At 44.9% G+C, this 23,562-nt stretch overlaps 2 protein-coding genes and 1 long non-coding RNA gene across 3 annotated transcripts; 1 reads left to right on the forward strand and 2 right to left on the reverse strand.

The window, feature by feature from the left end:
• Positions 1-1,484: 1,484 nt before the first annotated feature.
• Positions 1,485-14,037, reverse strand: RWDD3 (RWD domain containing 3). Its single transcript, XM_069737687.1, has 4 exons — positions 13,915-14,037; positions 5,473-5,942; positions 4,367-4,482; positions 1,485-1,762 (listed from the first exon to the last, which is right to left on the reverse strand). Exons 1-4 carry the CDS (start codon positions 13,997-13,999, stop codon positions 1,651-1,653), a joined length of 783 nt encoding a protein of 260 aa, XP_069593788.1. The 5' UTR covers positions 14,000-14,037; the 3' UTR covers positions 1,485-1,650.
• Positions 14,038-18,578: 4,541 nt separating this feature from the next.
• On the forward strand, positions 18,579-19,380 carry LOC138648179 (uncharacterized). The gene is made up of 3 exons (XR_011315083.1): positions 18,579-18,987; positions 19,093-19,243; positions 19,324-19,380. It is a non-coding gene; the product is annotated as an uncharacterized lncRNA (long non-coding RNA).
• A 944-nt stretch (positions 19,381-20,324) lies between these two features.
• On the reverse strand, positions 20,325-23,110 carry LOC138648178 (uncharacterized). The gene is made up of 4 exons (XM_069737688.1): positions 22,691-23,110; positions 22,127-22,230; positions 21,887-22,033; positions 20,325-21,416 (listed from the first exon to the last, which is right to left on the reverse strand). The coding sequence occupies exons 1-4, from the start codon at positions 22,871-22,873 to the stop codon at positions 20,495-20,497; spliced, it is 1,356 nt and encodes a 451-aa protein (XP_069593789.1). The 5' UTR covers positions 22,874-23,110; the 3' UTR covers positions 20,325-20,494.
• Positions 23,111-23,562: the final 452 nt, after the last annotated feature.

The raw sequence follows: 23,562 nt of genomic DNA on the forward strand, positions 1-23,562 counted from the left end.
TTGTTGTTCTTGGTTTTCTTCAATCTGAAATAATCTTATAGAAATCTTGCAGTGAAACAGGTGTCATTCACATCTTGCTGCCTTCCACAATTGCCTATAGCATTGGATATGTGGCTTTGTATGAAGGGCTGTGGAGTCGGAAAGCCAAACCTCCGACTCCTCAATTTCCATGAAACCGACTCCAACTCCGCGACTCTGACTCCACAGCCCTACCAGGGTCAGTCAGTATGCCAAACCTCCGACTCCTCAATTTCTGTGAAACCGACTCCAACTCCGCGACTCTGACTCCACAGCCCTACCAGGGTCAGTCAGTATGCCAAACTTCCGACTCCTCAATTTCCATGAAACCGACTCCAACTCCGCGACTCTGACTCCACAGCCCTACCAGGGTCAGTCAGTATGCCAAACCTCCGACTCCTCAATTTCCATGACACCGACTCCAACTCCACGACTCTGACTCCACAGCCCTGCCAAGGTCAGTCAGTATGCCAAACCTCCGACTCCTCAATTTCCGTGAAACCGACTCCAACTCCGAGACTCTGACTCCACAGCCCTACCAGGGTCAGTCAGTATACCAAACCTCCGACTCCTCAATTTCCGTGAAACCGACTCCAACTCCGAGACTCTGACTCCACAGCCCTACCAGGGTCAGTCAGTATGCCAAACCTCCGACTCCTCAATTTCCGTGAAACCGACTCCAACTCCACAGCCCTGCCAGGGTCAGTCAGTATGCCAAACCTCCGACTACGACTCCTCATTTTCGATGACACCAACTCCACCAAAATTGGCTCCGACTCCGACTCCACAGCCCTGTTTCTATGGTCTACACATCAGGAGTGTAGTGACACGGGGATAGTGTCACTGGGGTTAAAGCCAGGGGTGCTAGCTGGGATCGCGAGCCGATAAACACGGAGCGAGAAGACCGAGGTGTGCAGAGTGCACAGCACCTGAGCTAGGCCAGTCACGTGATCACAAGGGGTGGAGCTAAGTCGGTCATGTGAGCTACCCCGTGAACGGCCGGGAAAGCCGACCATGGTGCGGAGAAAGGTGCGCAAACCGAATAACAAAGTCAAAGCAAAGCCAAGGGTCAGAAGCCAGACAAGTACGAGGTAAACAGGGGCAAGACAGATGAGTAAACAGGGACGAGCCAAGGGGTCAGAATACCAGGAGGGACAAAGCAGTACCGAGCGGGAAGACAGAGACAGTAGTAAAGGGACAAGCCGGGTCATACACAGCGAAACTCACACATGACAGCGATTACAGACGAGTAACCTGAGTCAGCAATCTCTAGCCGAGTAAACAGAAGTATCACCGACGCTGGACCCAGGAACTACCAGCATTAAATAGCCGCCCCAGAATCAAAGAGAGGCGGACACACTTAACCCTGACCTGACCAGGATGGAGCCAGAACTGCCCCGTCCTGAGTCATGACAAGGAGGAGGAAACATTTCTGCAGTCAGACGATGGTGAAAGAAAAGAATATGTTGGGAATTCATTTCTTTTATTTCATTTTTCATTTTATTTTTTTTTCTTTAAAAAGCAAATAAAATAAACATCTTATTGATCAGTCTTAAACTACCAAGTTTTTTAGGGTTTTTTCACTTTCTTTCTTCTACATTTCTTCGGGGTTTTTTTCTTTTGCATGAAGCATTAAAATAGACCCATCACGTGTTCTGTGAAAATATTGGACAGTCCGGCCATTTTGAACTCTTCCTCTAATTCACTAATTGATGAATACTCCTTTACTTCAAACGCTGAAAATCTGCAACATAATTATAACAAAATTCAACTGATTCTTGCATCTTTGAAAGAATAAATCATCAATAAATGACATTTCAGGTATTCATATTAACTTTATTTGTTACTATCCGCATAAAAATTTACATATTTCAATTTTCATTCGATCAGAAGAGTCACTATCAGTTGGTACTGTCTAGAGCTCACTTGCCAGCTTTTCTGTATAGACTGGGATAGCATGAGCAGAGTCACCTCATTACAAATAGTGGGTAAGTGAGTTATTACTGATGCAGGAAAGTCAGATACGACAGGAAGATAAAGGCTCATTTAGATGTGTTGGTAATTGGGAATGAGAGTGTGTCATAACATTAATTTGCCGATTATTGACTTATGTGAACATAACGGCAATCACACAACAAATGAGCAAAATTCGTATTTGTCTAGAGTACGGATCATTTTTGTCAGCATTAAAATCATCGTCTAAATAGATGATAATAATAATCTACATGCACAGAACAATCGTTTTATTGATTGTTCTGTGCGCACAGAATTCTGATCGGCCTGTCTAAACAGGCCATTATTCTACCACTAGTGGTATGAACTGGTGGTTCAGAAACACAATGGACCTGGTGGTTAAGAGCACACAAAGTGACCTGATAGTTACTAATAACATAGGACGAGCTCTGAGACGTGGGAACTCTGCTGACCGCAATCCCTAATCCTATCACACCACACTAGAAGTAGCCGTGGAGCGCTCCTGACCAGACCTAGGCGCCTCGGGCACAGCCTGAGAAACTAGCTAGCCCTGAAGATAGAAAAATAAGCCTACCTTGCCTCAGAGAAATTCCCCAAAGGAAAAGGCAGCCCCCCACATATAATGACTGTGAGTAAAGATGAAAATACAAACACAGAGATGAAATAGATTTTAGCAAAGTGAGGCCCGACTTACTGAATAGACCGAGGATAGGAAAGATATCTTTGCGGTCAGCACAAAAACCTACAAACAACCACGCAGAGGGCGCAAAAAGACCCTCCGTACCGACTAACGGCACGGAGGTGCTCCCTCTGCGTCCCAGAGCTTCCAGCAAGCAAGACAAACCAATATAGCAAGCTGGACAGAAAAAATAGCAAACAAAAGTAACACAAGCAGACTTAGCTTATGCAGGGAAGACAGGTCACAAGAACGATCCAGGAGAGAGCAAGACCAATACTGGAACATTGACTGGAGGCAAGGAACAAAGAACTAGGTGGAGTTAAATAGAGCAGCACCTAACGACTTAACCTCGTCACCTGAGGAAGGAAACTCAGAAGCCGCAGCCCCACTCACATCCACCAGAGGAAGCTCACAGACAGAACCAGCCGAAGTACCACTCATGACCACAGGAGGGAGCTTGACCACAGAATTCACAACACACTAGTGAGGACTGAACGTGCTCGTATAAAGTGTTATCTGAGCATGCTCGTGTGCTAACTGAGTGTCTCTGGCATCACCCACCACCTGTCTTTAGCGTTTCTAATGCACGTGTGAAGTGCCTAACGCCTATTCTTGTACAGACTTATGATTTTGAGTATACAGACAAAGAAAGGAACCGTTAATCTACCAATATGGACTCTCTCTGGAAAAGTTTATTAAATAGAAAAAAGAAATAGCTAAACTTAAAAAAAATAAAAATAAAAAAAAGTAATTTAATATAGTAAAGACTGGTTAATGAAACTAAAATCAAACACACGACATTGAAATTAAAGATAATGAAAAAACATTGAAAATTATCACATCAATATACAAGTGATTGATGGAACACAAATTAAAAGTTCCATAAAAGGGAAGGAAGATTTGATCAGAAAATTACCTATTGTTTAAAACATAATTTTGTGTTACATGCATTTTTTAAAAAAATGTTGGCATTTATTTTCCCATATCACAATCTTTATTAAAATACAAAGTTAGTAATCTTGCAATTTTCATACCGGCCACTAGGGCTTTTTTTCAGGTGATGTCACAGCTGACCCTCCTCCCTTCACAATGACCTTTGCACACGCACATTAGATGCAACAATACAATAGACAGGATCAGAGTCTGATCATTGCTGCTAATGTACATGTGTTGTTTCCAAAAGCCACAGGAAGTTAGAGTCTAAAAAAAGCCCCAGTGGCCGGTGAGAAAATTGCAAGATTACTAATAATTATTTTTAATATAGATTGTTATGTGATGAAAGTGCACTTATTTATACCAGATGGAAGGCAGATGGACGGCAGTCAATCACTAGTCTCTGTTGCTTGATAGTGAAGGATCGTACTACATTCTGTGATTCTGCTCTTCTTTGCACACACTCCATGCAACTGGCAATTCTTCTGTCTGTCGCAGAACTGGAACTAACTGATAAACAGCAACTAACTCCTAGTGCTCACTTACTCCTCCCCGAAACATGGGCGAGCCTTACAGTTAACCCTGCTCATCCATTAGATACAATGACAGGAATGAGGGTGTTCGGCATCTTCTCCACCCTCACAACCGCAGAGAATACAGGGATGAGTGTATATTACTCTTTGTTTTACCTGTACTGCTGCTTCTGCAGCTCTTTAATTAACTTTACAAAAGCCATCACAATTCTAGTATTATTTTACGCACCTTTCATGTTCAGGAGGTAATTTAACTTCACACAAAACGCTGATCATTTTTTCTTTACATTTCTTTCCACTTGAATCAACATCAATTTTACATGTTTTTTGTAGAACCATATATTCCTACAAGAGGAATAAAAAAAGATTAGATAAAATAATGATTTTACATTACACAATGGAGAAAACAAATTCAGGTCATAGAAGGTAGGCTGTACAAGATATATTTTGAGGGCTAGGTGAAAACCCATAGAGATCCATACGATATTGGTCATTTTTTTTATTTTAACCTACAGCAAGTAGCCTAGTAAGTGACACATCACTAGAATCAGGGTCTATGTATCTACATTATGTTGTTTGGCTAGCAAAAACCTGACAAATATCATCATAACCCACCAATATAAACAAGATCGGCTGACCACGATGTGTATGGGGGACACCTAATTCCCCACGATTAGGGGGAGAAGAGAATTGGGCAGGTCAGATCCTTGACGTTTTTGTTGTCCCGCAGATAGCGGAGTCTCGCAGCACCTAACTTTACCCTTCCATCAGAGAACACATGAACGCTCGGCCAAGAATTCTTACGTTGTGTTTCTCAATAATTGTGATTTAGATAACAATCAGGCTCATTAATGTATGTCTAATTATATTCAACGCAGAAATATATGAAATGATCGGTATTTTTCACATACGAGAAAAAAAAACACCGGTTATTTTGATCAGACTGTGGTCCGAGAGTCATCGGTTTTTCTTATATGTGCAGAAAAAAAAAAGTTTCTCCTTCACCTTTCTAACAGCCTGTGAAAATCGGACCGCACTCAGATGTCATCAGAGTGCAGTCCGATTTTATTTTCACGGTCCCATAGACTTGCATTGACGATTTTGCTCTGACACTCGGATCAAGGTCGGACATGTCTCCGAAAAATAGGCCCTGTAGACAATCATGAATGCTATTCGTGAAAAACGCAGAAGAAACTCATAAGAGAAATACTGGGGTCTGAATGAGGCCTAAGCCAGTATTAGGAATCCACAAGTAATGCCACCGGGAGAAAGACGTTTATGTTGCTATAAAACATTGTACAGGTGAAGATATAAGGCGTTCTCGTTCCTACTCACCCGAATATTCCGTCTGTCCCCTTGCAGAAGGATCAGTATTATCTTGCCCACGAACATTAGTTTCCCAGTCAGTTCCGAAGCCGACGTCCATTTTTCTACCGTTTTGACGTATTTGTTCTTGGCTCTCATGTGATCTAAATGTAAAAGCGCCGTCCAGGTCCCGTCGTCAGTCACCGCTGCCGGAAGGAGCGTTTCATCTCGGATGGAATTCCCAATTACACTGGTAAAATTCTGCTGCGTCCACAAGACCAAGTCATGTATCATGGGTGCGGAGAGACGCTCGCGGGCCTGCCCAAGTAATCGGTCTCTCAGCTCTTTACACTGGGCCCTGGTGAGTTCTTCGCTGCTGACAGACAGATTCGGCGGGCAGGACGGATATGCAGCCGGCAGATCAAACACAAGACGTAGCCGGATTTCGGATTCCGCCATCCTCCGTACGTTGGTCTGGATCATTACGGTTATGCCACGCTCTACAAAACACCGGCACCCAATCAGCCACAATGCAATGCCCAGACATCACGACATCAAAAGGACAAATTACATTTTCCAAAAGCTTTTATCTTTGGTTAAGGGGGGATCCAGACACAAATAATTACGGACAGGTAAGGGTTATATAAAACTTACAAACTCCATTCTGTGACTTTTATTTTTGTAATTATTGTTTTTTGACATTTTTTGATAAACATTGTAACATTAAGAAGGCACAGTAGGGGAAGAGGTCGGAGAGAAAGGCGTAAACTTCTTCAGGGTTATTCCCATCTTTATAGATGGATATTGTCAGATAGAGCTCTTAAAAAGAAGCACTTTTGCAATTTACCGCGTGTTAAAATTTGCAGCCGTTCTTGAGATAATGACACTTTTCTTTGGTTTGCAGTCTGTTGCCTAGGAGACCGACCACCGCTGTAAACAGAAGCGTTAATATCTCAAGAACGGCTGCAAATTTTAACAAACGGTAAATTGCAAAATTGTTTGTTTTTACGAGCACTAAACAACATTAATCTAAGAAGATGGGAACAGCCCTCTAAGACCTATTAGAAGATGAAGATGTTCCGTTTGTTATATGGACCATACTTTCCAGGTCCAGTCTCTTAGCCAAGGTAAGTGGAGAATTAGGTCTATGGGATGACCTCAGTTCAGTGGGTAGTGACAACATGGACTGCTTATGTTGTTGAGGGGAGTGTGGGTTATTTCTTTGCCCTCTACAGGAAATGATGTGGGAGGGACAGAAAGAAACAATGTCCAGGCTTAGTTCAACCCTCAGGATTGGCATTAAAAAATAAGAAGCAATAGCGCAAGGTTTTTGAAATGGGTTAGTAGCTAATATAGGTTTGTGGCCCCCAGAGCTTGTTTCAGGAGCCAGGTGGTCACTTAGAAGCAATCTCATTTCATATAAGATGGGAAGAGTCATTTAATCAGGGGAAATGTTATTTCTCTACAAGCATTTTCTGTCGGGGTTTTTATTATATAATTTACATATTCTATCAAGTTATTGTTATTTCAGAAGAAATGTGCTTAAATTAACAAGTTTATCAATGTGATATACAGAACTTCATGTCTGAATAGCTAAGCCAAACCTCTTCTCTGTCACAGCTAATACAGAGAAGGGGGCTGGCTTTGTAGAGAAGGGGGCTGGCTTTGTAGAGAAGGGGGCTGGCTTTGTAGAGAAGGGGGCTGGCTTTGTAGAGAAGGGGTCTAGCTTTACAGGTTCCAGTCGCCTACGGAAAGTAAAAATAATTAATTACAAAATAAAAAGTCATAACATTAAAAGTTTAAATTACCATTCCTTTTCCAGTTAAAAAATGAAGAATATTACCTGGCCATGAATGGGGTTAAATATTAGAACACTACTAAAAAAAATAATGTGCAAGCTCATATTTCCAGAATTTACTGATTCCCTATCCACTGCTCTGTACTTGGCTCCGGTCCTTCTGCTCCGGGGTCCTGAAGAACTTTCCTTTGAATTAGGCCCCCTTCACACACCCACGTTTCCGGTACGTGTGGTGTCACTTACACATGTAGACCCATTATAAACTACGGGGCTGCGCACATGCCTGTTTTTTTACGGCATTACGGATGACAATAAGTACCGCACATGTGCACACTGATGACATAAAGGTGACGTCTGTGTGCCACGTACTGGAACAGAATGCAGAATAGAAATTACAGATATTAGGTGTTAACGGTGTGCAAACAGATCGATAGATAGATAGATAGATAGATAGATAGATAGATAGATAGATAGATAGATAGATAGATAGATAGATAGATAGATAAAGATATAGATAGATAGATAGATAGATAGATAGATAGATAGATAGATAGATAGATAGATATGAGATAGATAGATAGATAAAGATATAGATATATAGATAGATAGATAGATAGATAGATAGATAAATAGATAGATAATAGATAGATAGATAGATATGAGAGATAGATAGATAGATAGATAGATAGATAGATAGATAAAGATATAGATAGATAGATAGATAGATAGATATGAGAGAGATAGATAGATAGATAGATAGATAGATAGATAGATAGATAGATAGATAGATAGATAAAGATATAGATAGATAGATAGATAGATAGATAGATAGATATGAGATAGATAGATGATAGATAGATAGATAGATAGATAATAGATAGATAATAGATAGATAAATAGATAGATAGATAGATAGATAGATAGATAGATAGATAGATAGATAATAGATAGATAGATAGATATAGATATAAATAGATAGATATGAGATAGATAGATAATAGATAGATATCCGTGAGACATATCATTAGTGCCTCTGTGTGTACCTTACACTACATTTATTAACCAAATAAGTAAAATAACGTGGAGTTCCCACTATTTTTGATAACAAGCGAAGGTAAAGCAGACAGCTGTGGGCTTATATTATCAGGCTGATAAGTTCCATAGTATTTGTCCCTTCCCAGCCTAAAAATACCAGTCCGCAGACCCCCCGCCTTCCCCAGAAGTAGCGCACAACAGGACATGCTCCAATTTTGGTATTTCATCTTTGCTCTTCCCAATTGCCTTGGTGCGTTGGCAAACGGGTAATCGGGCTTGGGGTTGATGTCAGCTGTGAGTTGTCCAAAAACACAGCTGCCATCAAGCCCTTCTGTTAGTAATGGACAGGTGTCTCTCAGACAGTAATGAAGTGTCCCTTTCTGAGACTCTATAGTCTTAAACACTGCGCTGCACGATACCCGGCGGCTCTCGACAGCGGTGACGTCAGTAGGGTTACTGCTCTTCTGAAGTGTTCAAAAGTACAACTCGTCCCGCAAACACAAGCCCTCATGAGGCCATAATATTGATGGAAAAATTAAAAAAAAAAGTTATGGTTCTGGGAACAAGGGGAGCAAAAAACAGAAACACAAAAATGAAAATATGTGCCGGGGTGAAGGGGTTAACACATAAAAGTTTGTCATTTCTATTCTGCATTCTATTCCGGTACGTGTCACACGGACGGCCCACAGATGGCCCACCCATACACACGGACGGCCCACCCATACACACGGACGGCCCACCCATACACACGGACGGCCCACGCATACACACAGACAGCCCACCCATACACACGGACGGCCCACCCATACACAGACGGCCCACCCATACACACGGACGCCCCACCCATACACACGGACGCCCCACGCATACACACGGACGGCCCACCCATACACACGGACGGCCCACCCATACACACGGACGGCCCACGCATACACACGGACGGCCCACGCATACACACGGACGGCCCACCCATACACGGACGGCCCACCCATACACACGGACGGCCCACCCATACACACGGACGGCCCACCCATACACACGGACGGCCCACCCATACACGGACGGCCCACCCATACACACACGGCCCACCCATACACACGGACGGCCCACCCATACACACGGACGGCCCACCCATACACACGGACGGCCCACGCATACACACGGACGGCCCACGCATACACACGGACGGCCCACCCATACACACGGACGGCCCACCCATACACACGGACGGCCCACCCATACACACGGACGGCCCACCCATACACAGACGGCCCACCTATACACAGACGGCCCACCCATACACACGGACGGCCCACCCATGCACACGGACGGCCCACCCATGCACACGGACGGCCCACCAATGCACACGGACGGCCCACCCATACACACGGACGGCCCACCCATACACACGGACGGCCCACCCATACACACGGACGGTCCACCCAAATACAGACGGCCCACCCATACACACGGACGGTCCACCCATACACACGGACGGCCCACCCATACACACGGACGGTCCACCCAAATACAGACGGCCCACGCATACACACGGACGGCCCACCCATACACACGGACGGCCCACCCATACACACGGACGGCCCACCCATACACACGGACGGCCCACCCATACACACGGACGGTCCACCCAAATACAGACGGCCCACCCATACACACGGACGGCCCACCCATACACACGGACGGCCCACCCATACACACGGACGGCCCACGCATACACACGGACGGCCCACCCATACACACGGACGGTCCACCCAAATACAGACGGCCCACCCATACACACGGACGGTCCACCCATACACACAGACGGCCCACCCATACACACGGACGGCCCACGCATACACACGGACGGCCCACCCATACACACGGACGGTCCACCCATACACACGGACGGCCCACCCATACACACGGACGGTCCACCCATACACACGGACGCCCCACCCATACACACGAACGCCCCACGCATACACACAGACGGCCCACCCATACACACGGACGGCCCACCCATACACACCTACAACCCACCCATACACATGGACGGTCCACCCAAATACAGACAGCCCACGCATACACACAGACGGCCCACACATTTTTTTTCTTTAACAGGACCAGTGAAGGTGGCCGGATTGGAAGTCCCAACGGTCAGACCCCTGTCACCATTTTCGGATTAACCCTTCAAGGCCAATAATACTCGTGTGGCGTGCCACCTTATGGCACATCAGATACTCTTTGGGAATCAAAAGCACATACTGTATATATATATATACACATACACACACACACACACAGTGCCTCAAAAAAGTATTCAGCCTGTGAATTTTTGCACATGTTCTCATGTTACACCCACAATCTTAAATGTAATTTATTGGGATTTATGTGACATATGTGACATACCAACACAAAGTAGCAAGTACAACAGAGCAGGTGGAGGCGTTGGTCTGCTCCTTTCACCAAAATGTACTTTCCAAGTTATCCCCCAAGTACCCTCACTTGTCTTCCCTTCCTTTGAGGTCCATGTGGTCAGACTCTACGTCCCCTTCTCCATGCGAGTGGTGGTGGTGTATCGTCCTCCCGGCCCCTCTCATCAGTTCCTGGATCACTTTGCCACCTGGCTTCCACACTTTCTTTCCTGTGACACCCCCACCCTTATCATGGGTGATTTCAACATCCCTATTGCCTCTCCCCTCTCCCCATCTGCTTCTCACCTTTTGGCTCTAACCTCCTCTTTCGGCCTCTCGCAGCATACTAACTCGCCAACACATGAAGATGGAAACTCCCTTGACTTGGTCTTCTCCCGGCTTTGCTCAGTGGATGATTTCACAAACTCCCCTCTCCCGCTCTCTGACCACCACCTTCTTTCATTCTCTATCAAGAACTGCCATCCCGCTCAGGTCACCCCCACTTTCCACACTTGTAGAAACATACAGGCCATTAACACCCAGGAACTTATGAAGAACTTGCAGTCCTCATTGGCCCCAATCTCCTCCATCTCATGTCCTGATTCTGCTCTGAAGCATTACAATGAAACCCTGCAAAGTGCCCTGGATGAAGCTGCTCCTCCTATACATAAAACAACTCGGCACAGACGGCAACAACCGTGGCACACGCTGCAAACACGTTTCCTGCAGCGGTGCTCCAGGTGCGCAGAACGTCTGTGGAGAAAATCTAATCTACCCGAAGATTTCATCCATTATAAGTTCATGCTAAAGACATACAATTCTGCCCTTCACCTCTCCAAACAAACCTACTTCAACACCCTCATCACCTCCCTGTCCAATAACCCTAAACGTCTCTTTGACACGTTCCAGTCCCTACTCAACCCAAGAGCGCAGGCCCCAACCACGGATCTCCGTGCTGACGATCTGGCCAATTACTTCAAAGAAAAAATTGACCATATTCGACAGGAAATCATCTCCCAATCTCTTCATACCATGCACTGTCCTCCCTCCCCCACTGCATCTAGTTCACTCTCTGACTTTGAACCAGTTACAGAAGAAGAAGTAAGCAGGCTCCTTGCATCTTCTCGCCCGACCACTTGCACCAGTGACCCCATTCCGTCACATTTCCTCCAGTCCCTTTCCCCGGCTGTCACCTCTCACCTAACAAAAATATTCAACCTTTCCCTCACTTCCGGTATTTTTTCCTCCTCATTTAAGCATGCCATCATACATCCATTACTTAAAAAACCATCCCTCGACCAAAACTGTGCCGCTAATTATAGACCTGTCTCTAATCTTCCCTTCATCTCTAAACTCCTCGAACGCCTGGTCCACTCCCGTCTTACCCGCTATCTCTCAGATAACTCTCTTCTCGACCCTCTTCAATCTGGTTTCCGCTCTTTACACTCTACTGAAACTGCCCTCACTAAAGTCTCTAATGACCTACTAACAGCTAAATCTAATGGTCACTACTCCATGCTAATTCTCTTTGATCTCTCTGCAGCATTCGACACTGTGGATCATCAGCTCCTCCTCACTATGCTCCGCTCCATCGGCCTCAAGGACACCGTTCTCTCCTGGTTCTCCTCCTATCTCTCTGACCGATCCTTCACTGTATGTTTCGCTGGTTCCTCCTCCTCTCACCTTCCCCTTACTGTTGGGGTTCCTCAAGGATCAGTCCTAGGCCCCCTCCTCTTCTCGTTGTATACTGCCCCTATTGGACAAACAATCAGTAGATTTGGCTTCCAGTACCATCTCTATGCTGACGACACCCAACTATACACTTCTTCTCCTGATCTCACGCCTGCCTTATTAGAAAACACCAGTGATTGTCTTACCGCTGTCTCTAGCATCATGTCCTCCCTCTATCTGAAACTAAACCTGTCAAAAACTGAACTCCTCGTGTTTTCTCCCTCTACTAACCTACCTTTGCCTGACATTGCCATCTCCGTTTGCGGTTCCACCATTACTCCAAAGCAACATGCCCGCTGCCTTGGGGTCATCCTTGATTCTGACCTTTCATTCACCCCCCACATCCGATCACTGGCTCGCTCTTCTTACCTGCATCTCAAAAACATTTCTAGAATTCGCCCTTTTCTTACTTTCGACTCTGCAAAAACTCTTACTGTTTCACTTATTCATTCTCGTCTGGACTATTGTAACTCTCTACTAATCGGCCTCCCTCTTACCAAACTCTCCCCGCTCCAATCTGTCCTGAATGCTGCAGCCAGGATCATATTCCTCACCAACCGTTACACCGATGCTTCTACCTTGTGCCAGTCATTACACTGGCTACCCATCCACTCAAGAATCCAGTACAAAACTACTACCCTCATCCACAAAGCACTCCATGGCTCAGCACCACCCTACATCTCCTCTCTGGTCTCAGTCTACCACCCTACCCGTGCCCTCCGCTCCGCTGATGACCTCAGGTTAGCATCCTCAATAATCAGAACCTCCCACTCCCGTCTCCAAGACTTTACACGTGCTGCGCCGATTCTTTGGAATGCACTACCTAGGATAATACGATTAATCCCCAATCCCCACAGTTTTAAGCGTGCCCTAAAAACTCATTTGTTCAGACTGGCCTACCGCCTCAATGCATTAACCTAACGATCCCTGTGTGGCCTATATTAAAAAAAAAAAAATTAATTAACTGGTTCATGCAGCTTTACATGAACACCCAAGCCTTACACTATGGCTGGTCCGAATAACTATAGCAATTGTTACCATCCACCTCTCGTGTCTCCCCTTTTCCTCATAGTTTGTAAGCTTGCGAGCAGGGCCCTCACTCCTCTTGGTATCTGTTTTGAACTGTATTTCTGTTATGCTGTAATGTCTATTGTATGTACAAGTCCCCTCTATAATTTGTAAAGCGCTGCGGAATATGTTGGCGCTATATAAATAAAAATTATTATTATTATTATAAGTACTAGTGTTCAGGAAATCATACACGGTTTTTAAAATATTTAAAAAATGTAAATCTGAGTTTGTGCCGCGCATTTGTATTCAGCCCCCCATAGTCAAACACCCCTAAATAACATCCCGTCTGCCATAGGCTTCTACATAGTACACAGGAGCCCTGCTGGGACATAGGCTCCAATACAGCATCACCCTGCACTATCTCTGCTGTCACAGTGGATTCTCTCTGGATCACTAAGATAAGAGATCCAGTGCAGTCACCTGAGCATGAGAGGACGTCACACTCCCCGGGATCACAGTATATGGCTGACAGCACACAGATCTCCTCCTGCGCCGCCTGTGACATCTCTGCACTGTGCACTGACTCCTCACACCACTTCCTTTTCCGCCTCCTCTGTAATCACTGCTGTCAGTTCTGCTTTGTCCACTAGAGGGCAGCATTCCCCTAGGATTGGCCATCATTGGGCCTCTATAGATGTCAGTGTGACTGTAGGACTGGACACCATAGAAGCTGCTGGGACTGATGATCTCAATTTTTTATTTGTGCCAAATTCTTATTTTAGTTTGCACTTTTATTTAAGTCTATTTTATGTGTTTGTGTGTTTGTTTTTTTAAATATTTGCCAAATGTCGGCGGTGCTTTTCGTTTGAGGTCGATTTATCATTTTGCAGCTGCAAAATATTTCGCACCTCTGTACTTCTCTCCCCTCCCCCTTGATTTTTTGTACATGTGGAATTTTTGCAACATTTTTAGTGATTTTTTTTTTTTTTTTTTGCTCTAATAAAGCTCAAAAAAGGTACGGTAATAGCCGAAGAGCATTTTTGCGTAAAATTCATTAATTACGCACTTCAGTTTGACAAATTCGGAAAATCAATGAATATCACAAAATAAAATAAGAAAAGTGACTTTAAAAAAAAACGCAAGTGATGAATCAGGAACAAAGGAGAAGATTCATCAAAGATTTTACAGGTGTAAAAAACCTTTTAAAGTCTCAAAATGTTGCCGCAACTCAAGGCCGCACTGAAATGTTACAACTTTTACATCAGTCGGGAAATTGAAGCGTTTGGGACATTAGTTCGGGTCGTCTGTTCCTCAAAAGGAAACTTACGGAATGTTGGAGCCTTGTTCGTCTATGTGGCCTAAGGGTTTGTTCACACACAATATTATTGCTGCATTTTTTTTCCATAGAAAAAACAAAATCGCCCCCCAAAAAATTAATAAGTATCCTTACTAATAATTGTATTTCTCTTACAGGGGGGATGGGGGGAAACATTGCGTGTGGAACGAACACTTCAGATTTGCTCACATTTCCGTGCTGTCATTCTGTTTGCCCTCAGTAATATTATTTCCCATGAATGTTTTATGCTTGTTTGTTTTTTCGTTTCTTTTTTACTGCTCAGGAGAAAAGACAATAAATCCAATAAACGAATCGCCAGGTCAATAAACGCAAGGAGAGAAAAAAACGCAACATGTGAATGAGATTCTAGAATTGTTGCTGCTACAGTACGGCGATGTGCACACGTTGCAGATTTGCCTGTGGAATTCTCTGTGCAGATTTTTCCTTCTCTTGCCAGAAAACGCAGGTGAGGATTTGCTGCGTTTTTGCTGCTTTTTTTATGCATTTTTTCATGCAGATGTGTATGCGTTTTTGAAAGCTAAATAAAGATCTACTATTGAACAAAAAAAAAAAAAAGATTTGTGATGTAATTTCTGGTCCAACTTCATCTTTAAGGCCATGTTCACACAGTGCGTTTTTTACCGCGGAACCGCGGCGGTTTTGCCGCTGCGGTTCCGCAGCTGTTTTCCATGCAGGGTACAGTACACTGTACCCTATGGAAAACAGGACACACTGTGCACATGGTCCGGAAATTGTTAAAAAAAAGACGCGCTGAATAGCTCCCGGAAAAAAGAAGGAGCATGTCAATTCTTTTTCCGGAGCCGCAGCGGTTCTGCACCCATAGACCTCCATTGTGAGGTCAAAATCGCAGTAAAACACGCAGATCAAAAATATATCTGCGTGTTTTACTGCGGTTTGATGTGCAGAACCGCTGCTGCAGGAAGTGCGGGGAAGCGGGCGGAAGTGCGTGGGCGGAAGTCCGTGGGCGGCGTGTGTGGTCCTGACTGTATCCCGAAGAGACTGTCACTATGGAGGCATACCGTCGCATGGGGATCGATGTCGGGCGTCTGATTGATTTGGTAAGTCTGTGTGTCCGTCCCCATGCGACGATATGCCTCTATTGTGCTAAGTCGCCGTATCGGACTACTACTCCCATCCGGTATTTAGGATGGGAGAGTTGTCCCTGTGTCCGGCGACTTAGCACAATACTAAAGTTCACACCAAACACAAACACACAATACACAAACATGACACACAGTACAGTACATACAACACATAACATAGAGTATATACTCACCATACACCACACTTGTAGGCGAAGCCCTCGATCCTCAATGAAAAAATCCCAAAATAATAAAGCAAATCCATACTCCCTGTCCGCAGAATCCATAAAACGATTGTCCCACGCCGATCTCCTGCTCTCCGGTGATACACTGCCAGGAGCGAAGCTCCTAGCAGTGTATCGCGTACTGTCCCGGAGCTCAATGGCGCCGGCGTCTCGGTTAACGGCAGTACAGCTGCGTTGAACTTTCCCACGCAGCACTGCCGTTAAGCGAGAGTGCCGGGGTCAATGACCGCCGGTAAACTCGCTCGCGCATGCGCAGTGACACACCGACAGGAACTATGGCTCCTGTCAGTGTGTTGCTGCAGCCGTGGAGAGCAGACACATCTCTGGATGTGTCTGTTCTCCATGGAAGATCTTCGTGGGACCCTCGATGGATTTCTGCGGACAGGGCCAGGGAGTATGAATTTGTTTTTTTGTTTTGCCTTTTTTTCAGGTCGAGGGTCTTCAGGATGGATTGAGCGTGCAATAAAAGAATTGTCAAAAAGTGTGTGTCTTTATTTCATTAAAATATTTTTTCTAGTGTTTGTGGTTTTTTTTTTAACCCTTTCATTGGCTTAATAATGGATAGGCGTCTCATTGACGCCTCTCCATTATTAACCGGGCTTAATGCCACCTTACAATAGCAAGGTGGCATTAACCCCTCATTACCCCATATCCCACCGCTACACGGGAGTGGGAAGAGAGGGGCTAAGTGCCGGAATTGGCGCATCTTTTTGATGCGCCTTTTCCGGGGCGGCTGCGGGCTTATATTTGTAGCCAGGGGGGGGCAAATATCCATGGCCCCTTTCCTAGGCTATGAATATAAGCCCACGGCTGTCTGCGTAGCCTTTCTGGCCTAAAAATATAGGGGGACCCCAACACGTTTTTTTTTCGGGGCCCCCTATATTTTAGTGCCAGAAAGGCTACGCAGACAGCCGTGGGCTTATATTCATAGCCTGGGAACAGCCATGGGTATTTTAACCCCTTCCCGGGCGTCAAATATTGGCCCACAGCTGTCTGCTTAGCCTTTCTGGCCTAAAAATATAGGGGGACCCCAACACGTTTTTTTTTTTCGGGTCACCCTATTTTTTAGTGCCAGAAAGGCTACGCAGACAGCTGTGGGTTAATATTCATAGCCTGGGAACAGCCATGGGTATTTTAACCCCTTCCCGGGCGTCAAATATTGGCCCACAGCTGTCTGCTTAGCCTTTCTGGCCTAAAAAAATAGGGGGACCCCAACACATTTTTTTTTTTAGGGGGGTCCACATATATTATAGTAAACCTTAGGATTAATAATTGATCGGCGTCTTATTGACGCCTCGCCATTACTAACCGTGCTTAATGCCACCTTACAATAGCTTTAGGGGTAGGGTTAGGATCCCTGTAGGGTTAGGGTTAGGATCCCTTTAGGGTTAGGGTTAGGATCCCTTTAGGGTTAGGGTTAGGATCCCTGTAGGGTTAGGGTTAGGGTTAGGGTTAGGATACCTGTAGGGTTAGGGTTAGGGTTAGTATCCCTGTAGGGTTAGGGTTAGGGTTAGGATCCCTGTAGGGTTAGGGTTAGGATCCCTGTAGGGTTAGGGTTAGGGTTAGGATCCCTGTAGGGTTAGGGTTAGGGTTAGGATCCCTGTAGGGTTAGGGTTAGGGTTAGGATACCTGTAGGGTTAGGGTTAGTATCCCTGTAGGGTTAGGGTTAGGATCCCTGTAGGGTTAGGGTTAGGGTTAGGATCCCTGTAGGGTTAGGGTTAGGGTTAGGATACCTGTAGGGTTAGGGTTAGGGTTAGTATCCCTGTAGGGTTAGGGTTAGGATCCCTGTAGGGTTAGGGTTAGGGTTAGGGTTAGGATCCCTGTAGGGTTAGGGTTAGGATCCCTGTAGGGTTAGGGTTAGGGTTAGGATACCTGTAGGGTTAGGGTTAGGGTTAGGATCCCTGTAGGGTTAGGGTTAGGGTTAGGGTTAGGATCCCTGTAGGGTTAGGGTTAGGATCCCTGTAGGGTTAGGGTTAGGGTTAGGGTTAGGATCCCTGTAGGGTTAGGGTTAGGATCCCTGTAGGGTTAGGGTTAGGGTTAGGATACCTGTAGGGTTAGGGTTAGGGTTAGTATCCCTGTAGGGTTAGGGTTAGGATACCTGTAGGGTTAGGGTTAGGGTTAGTATCCCTGTAGGGTTAGGGTTAGGATCCCTGTAGGGTTAGGGTTAGGGTTAGGATCCCTGTAGGGTTAGGGTTAGGGTTAGGATCCCTGTAGGGTTAGGATCCCTGTAGGGTTAGGGTTAGGGTTAGGATCCCTGTAGGGTTAGGGTTAGGATCCCTGTAGGGTTAGGGTTAGGATCCCTGTAGGGTTAGGGTTAGGATCCCGTTAGGGTTAGGGTTAGGATACCTGTAGGGTTAGGGTTAGGATACCTGTAGGGTTAGGGTTAGGATCCCTGTAGGGTTAGGATCCCTTTTGTGGTTGTGTTATGTTTAGGATCCCTTTTGGGGTAGAGTGCTTACGGTTATGAGCCCTAACCCTACCCTAACTATTTCACTTTATAGTGTGTTTTTTAATGAATGTTGTTGATTGTCGCACGAACCACTCAGGATTGACGGCGACAGAGCTAGTGGTAAAACAACTGCACACAAGCGTTTTTATTGGTGTTTGTGTTTTCAGTTTGTGCTTGTGTTCAGTTATTAGGGGTTACTTTGAAATATTTCCAGCAATTGTGTAACATTACTTGGTCGCGCTATAGATTATGAGATGACACTATTGTATTTATTGTAGGTTCGGGATTATCCGGCCTTGTGGGACCCAGCCGATGAATCCTACAAGGATAAATATTTCCGGGAACTAGCCTGGACCAAAATTGTACGAGACCTTATCCCAGATTGGGACAAGTATCCAGGGAGTACACAGCAGCAAATTGGTAATTTTAATTAAATTTATTTAGTAAACCTTGAGTATATTAAAAATATAATTTGTTTAGATCTCACAAAAAATGTTGTTGTATTTTGTAACCTTTTTTTGGTAGATAACGATGTGAGGAAACGGTGGCGCTCAATCAGAGACCGTTTCACGAAGTTCCTGAACGAATGTTCTAAGAGTGGCTCTTCGCCGAGCAAAAGTAAATTTCCATTTAGCGAAGAGCTGCAGTTTCTTGTGTCCAGTAGGACATTGAGAAAGTAAGTTAAAATCCACTCCACATGATTATTTAAATATAATATGTTGTGCGAAAAATTGATGTTTTTTTTTTCTCCAACAGGACGGAAGGAAACATGTCGGTAGCTGATTTGGAGGACAGCGACAAAGAGGGTGGAGCCGGCAGTTCCTCTGGAGTGGGAGGGACCATCTCTACCTCCACTCCCACAGCTTCTGCTGAATCAGCATCCACTTCAGCAGCTGCTGCATCAACATCTAGTTCAGCAGCTGCTGAAGCATCTGATTCCGCAGAAGCTGTGAGAGTGGAGAAGAGAGCTGTCTATCCGGTGGCAGCAGAGAAAAAACAAAAAAAAACAAAGAAAAACCAAGATGACCAAACTGTCCAAATCGCTTGCGACACGTTAGATCTATTAAAAAAATCTAGTTCTGATGACCACTGCGACTCCTTCGCAATAACTGTGGCAAGAAAAACACGCTCCCTGCCACCGGATAGACAATCTCTTTTCATGTCCATGGTCCAGATGTCCCTCACTGCTCTGGAGGACCCTGCTCCGATATCTCCATACAATGAAGTTCTGATGGGGGTGTTGGGACTTTTCAGGCCCCGACACCGAACACCGGAAACACAAGCTACCAGACCCCAGTATTTGGCCCACAGCCAAGTTACTTCTGGAGATAGAGGAAGTTCGCAGCATATGGGGGGAGCATCATATCAATCAGAGGGATCAAATTTCCTCTATTCTCCAGAATATACTTTTCTGAATTGAACATGGGCAAAAATTTTCAGTGGCACCGAGTTTTTTTTGGTTTGTTTTTTAGCTCCAGTTGCCGGTTGGCTTTGAAAGGGGCTTTTTTTTGTTTTTTCTAATTGAAAAATCTTATGTAAATATTGCAAAGAATTTGTGTTCTTTTAAATATATTACATTTCAAACAGACTATTCTCTTCTTTATTACAATGCGGTCAAGGCCGCTATCCTGGGTTTATGGGCTATCAATTAGTGGTTTATGTGTTGATGTGTTAACAATTGTATACGTCATACTGCTATTATTTTCATAAAACACCCAATTTTTTGTAGCCAAAAAAAAAAAAAAAAATTAATTACAGCCAAATAGATTTTTTATTGATATTACAATCAATTATTTAACACAGTTTTTTTGGTAACATGAAACAAAAAAATTTTTTTTCAAACTTTTGTGTTGGTTGCTGGCGTTTCTCATTCTTCGGGATGTTGTCAAAACTGTTATCAGCGATGTCGGCAACATTTCTGGGGGGGTCAGTGTAGATGCATCCTTCTCTGCTGGTCAGGCTGCTCAACACCAGCACAGGAGTATTGCCAGTGCACGGCACCTTCAGGACTCATAAAGTAGTCAGTGAAGGATTCTCTCACACGCACACCAGAGTTGGACGGCCTACCCAGACCCCCGTTGTCAACTGGATTAAATACTGGCTGCTGGTACTCCACATCAACGTCAGTGTTGTATTCACGAGCATAGTTGTGGAGTACACAGCAAGCCTTTATCACAGCATCAACGGTGTCTGTGTCCAACTGAATGGCAGTGTGAAAGATCCTCCACTGACTAGTCATGATCCCAAAGGTGCATTCCACATATCTGCGTGCACGACTCAGCCGATAATTAAAAATCCTCCGTCGGGCATCCAGTCCCCTTCGTGGGTATGGGCGCAGCAGGGTTGTCGTTAAGGGAAACGCCTCATCCGATACCATCACGAACGGCACTGGATGTGTGGAACCCGGCAAAGGTCGTGGGGCTGGGAGCGTGCCGCCATCTCGAAGAATTTGCATCCCAATCTGTGACGTTCGCAACACCCGAGAATCCCCAGTACTACCATAGGCACCAACGTCAATGGCAACAAATTTGTAATGGGCATCAGCCACCGCCATCAGGACCACTGAAAAATACTTCTTATAATTAAAGAAGCGTGATCCTGATCGTGGTGGCTGCTGAACCCGAACATGTTTACCATCGACTGCACCTATGCAGTTTGGGAAATTGGCCACAGACTGAAAGCCTGCTGCAACCTGCAGCCAAGTCTCCTCGGTTGGGGAAGGCATCACCATGGGCTGCAACTTCTGCCAGATGACAGTACATGTACACCTCACAATGTTAGAGATGGTAGATTTACCAACTCTAAATTGGAGGTGCAGGGATGTATAGCTCTCTCCTGTGGCCAAAAATCTGCAAAGAAACAAAAAAGAAAATTAGAAATGTCACACAAAAAGGTAATTACAACATGTCACAAGTTAAGGCCGCTATTATATGCGTCCAGCACCATTCAATAATGCTGGCATTAACACCCAGCACAACACAAAGGGTGTAAAAAACATTAATAAAAGGCCTGATGGGACTTGTGCACACACGCATGCGAGATATGACCGAGTGTTGCATGGTAATCCCCGGACCTGCTGCATGCACTCCGTTGTGGAGCGTGCGGCTCCATGTATTGGTATGTGGGTGCAGACTCCGCTCCAGAGTGCAGGCGGCAGAGCCGGGGTTTACCATGCAACACTCACCCGTATCTCACGTGTGTGTGTGTATGTGTGCCCCCTGTCCAAAAAGAGGACTGGGTGGGTTTAATCACACATACTGGACACACACACAAGTAAAATACAGACCTAACAACATTCCCCCCAAAAATTGTTACTTACCGCAAGGTGATGAGCAGCCTTTCTTCAGCAGAGATGGACTTCCTCATCACTGTGTCTTGCAGTGTTAAATGGGGTGCCAGGATGGTAAGCAGTCTGTCAAAGGCAATAATTGGTAACCGACAAAACGATATAAATTTTTCAGGATATCTGAAAATTGCAAAAGAACAACAAAAAAGGGTTACTTCACAAGTATTGCTAGCCAAAAAAGGTAAATTAGTCATTCTATATATTTCTACTTACCTCCTCAAATCATTGTACAGCACATGAAAGTGCCCCTTCTCAGTTCGGTCTTCTACAAGCGGGTGCACCCACAATCGTTTCTGCACACGTCTTCTCGGCCGCCGCTAAATAGAAAAATAAAAAAATATTTCGTAAACACAACAATTAGAAAAATATATCAAACATGCAAGGAAAACAATGTCGATTATGTAAGGATACGTGTCCACATTCAGGAAGGCCCACCCCATTCTAGTACGCAATGATGCCAGATGTGTTCATTGTACAAATCCAGCATCATCACACCCGACGTATAGGGTCCTCTTTTATTCATTGCGGAGCCGCAGTTTCACAACAAGGAACACAGACATGCTGTGATCATAAAAGACGCGCAGCATGTCCGGAGTCGCAGGGCTGACGGATGACACACAGTGGACACGTGATTTCATGACATCACCTCCAGTATGCTGACATGTGGACGCTGCATGTTTGGCGCTGCGGCCACACGCAGCGCCAAACATACAACGTTTCCAGAATGTGGACAAGTACCCATAACCCAATATATAAAACAAACAGACATCTGCTTACCTGACGTGCATGTCGATTCAGAATTAGAAGCATCAACCCCAGGATCGCAATCCGGTGTGGCGTGCGGAGCTGGATCCGTGGGCTGTCATCTGGACGACGCTCTGCACGTCCACTCATTTTGATGTGTAAGTTCCAAAATGGAGGATGGAAGAAGAAAAGGGTTGGACAAGGAAATGACATCATTTTTTTTTTTTTTCTTCCCCCCACTGCAGTAAACTTTATTTCTGTCAAACACAGACAATCTGCAGACAAAACTGCATCAAAAAACGCACTAAAAAACGCACTAAAAAACGCACCAAAAAACGCACCAAAAACGCACCAAAAACGCACAAAAAAACGCACCTGCGTTTTCTGCAGAGACCTGCGGTTTCAGTCAGGAAAAAAAAAGGATGGAAATCCTGAACGTGTGAACATACCCTAACACTTGTCAAACCCACACTCCATTACACAAACAGACAGACAGAAGAAATGAGATAGATAGATAGATAGATAGATAGATAGATAGATAGATAGATAGATAATAGATAGATAATAGATAGATAATAGATAGATGATAGATAGATGATAGATAATAGATTAATAGATAGAGAGATAATAGATAGATAGATAGATAGATAGATAGATAGATAGATAGATAGATAGATAGATAGATAGATAGATGGGCTTCCGCACAATTTTCAAGTCCAGAGTGGGAAAGCCAGCAACTGGGGGCCGATATTTGTAGCCTGGGAAGGGGGTAATATTCATAGCCTTGGAAGATCCATGGGTATAAGCCTGAAGCTGTCTGCGTAGCCTTTACTGGCTATTAAAATAGGGGGACCCCCAAAAAAAATGATGTGGGGGTCCCCCTATATTTTATAGCCAGAAAGGCT

Source organism: Ranitomeya imitator, chromosome 8, assembly GCF_032444005.1.
Source record: "Ranitomeya imitator isolate aRanImi1 chromosome 8, aRanImi1.pri, whole genome shotgun sequence".
Lineage (NCBI taxonomy): Eukaryota > Metazoa > Chordata > Amphibia > Anura > Dendrobatidae > Ranitomeya > Ranitomeya imitator.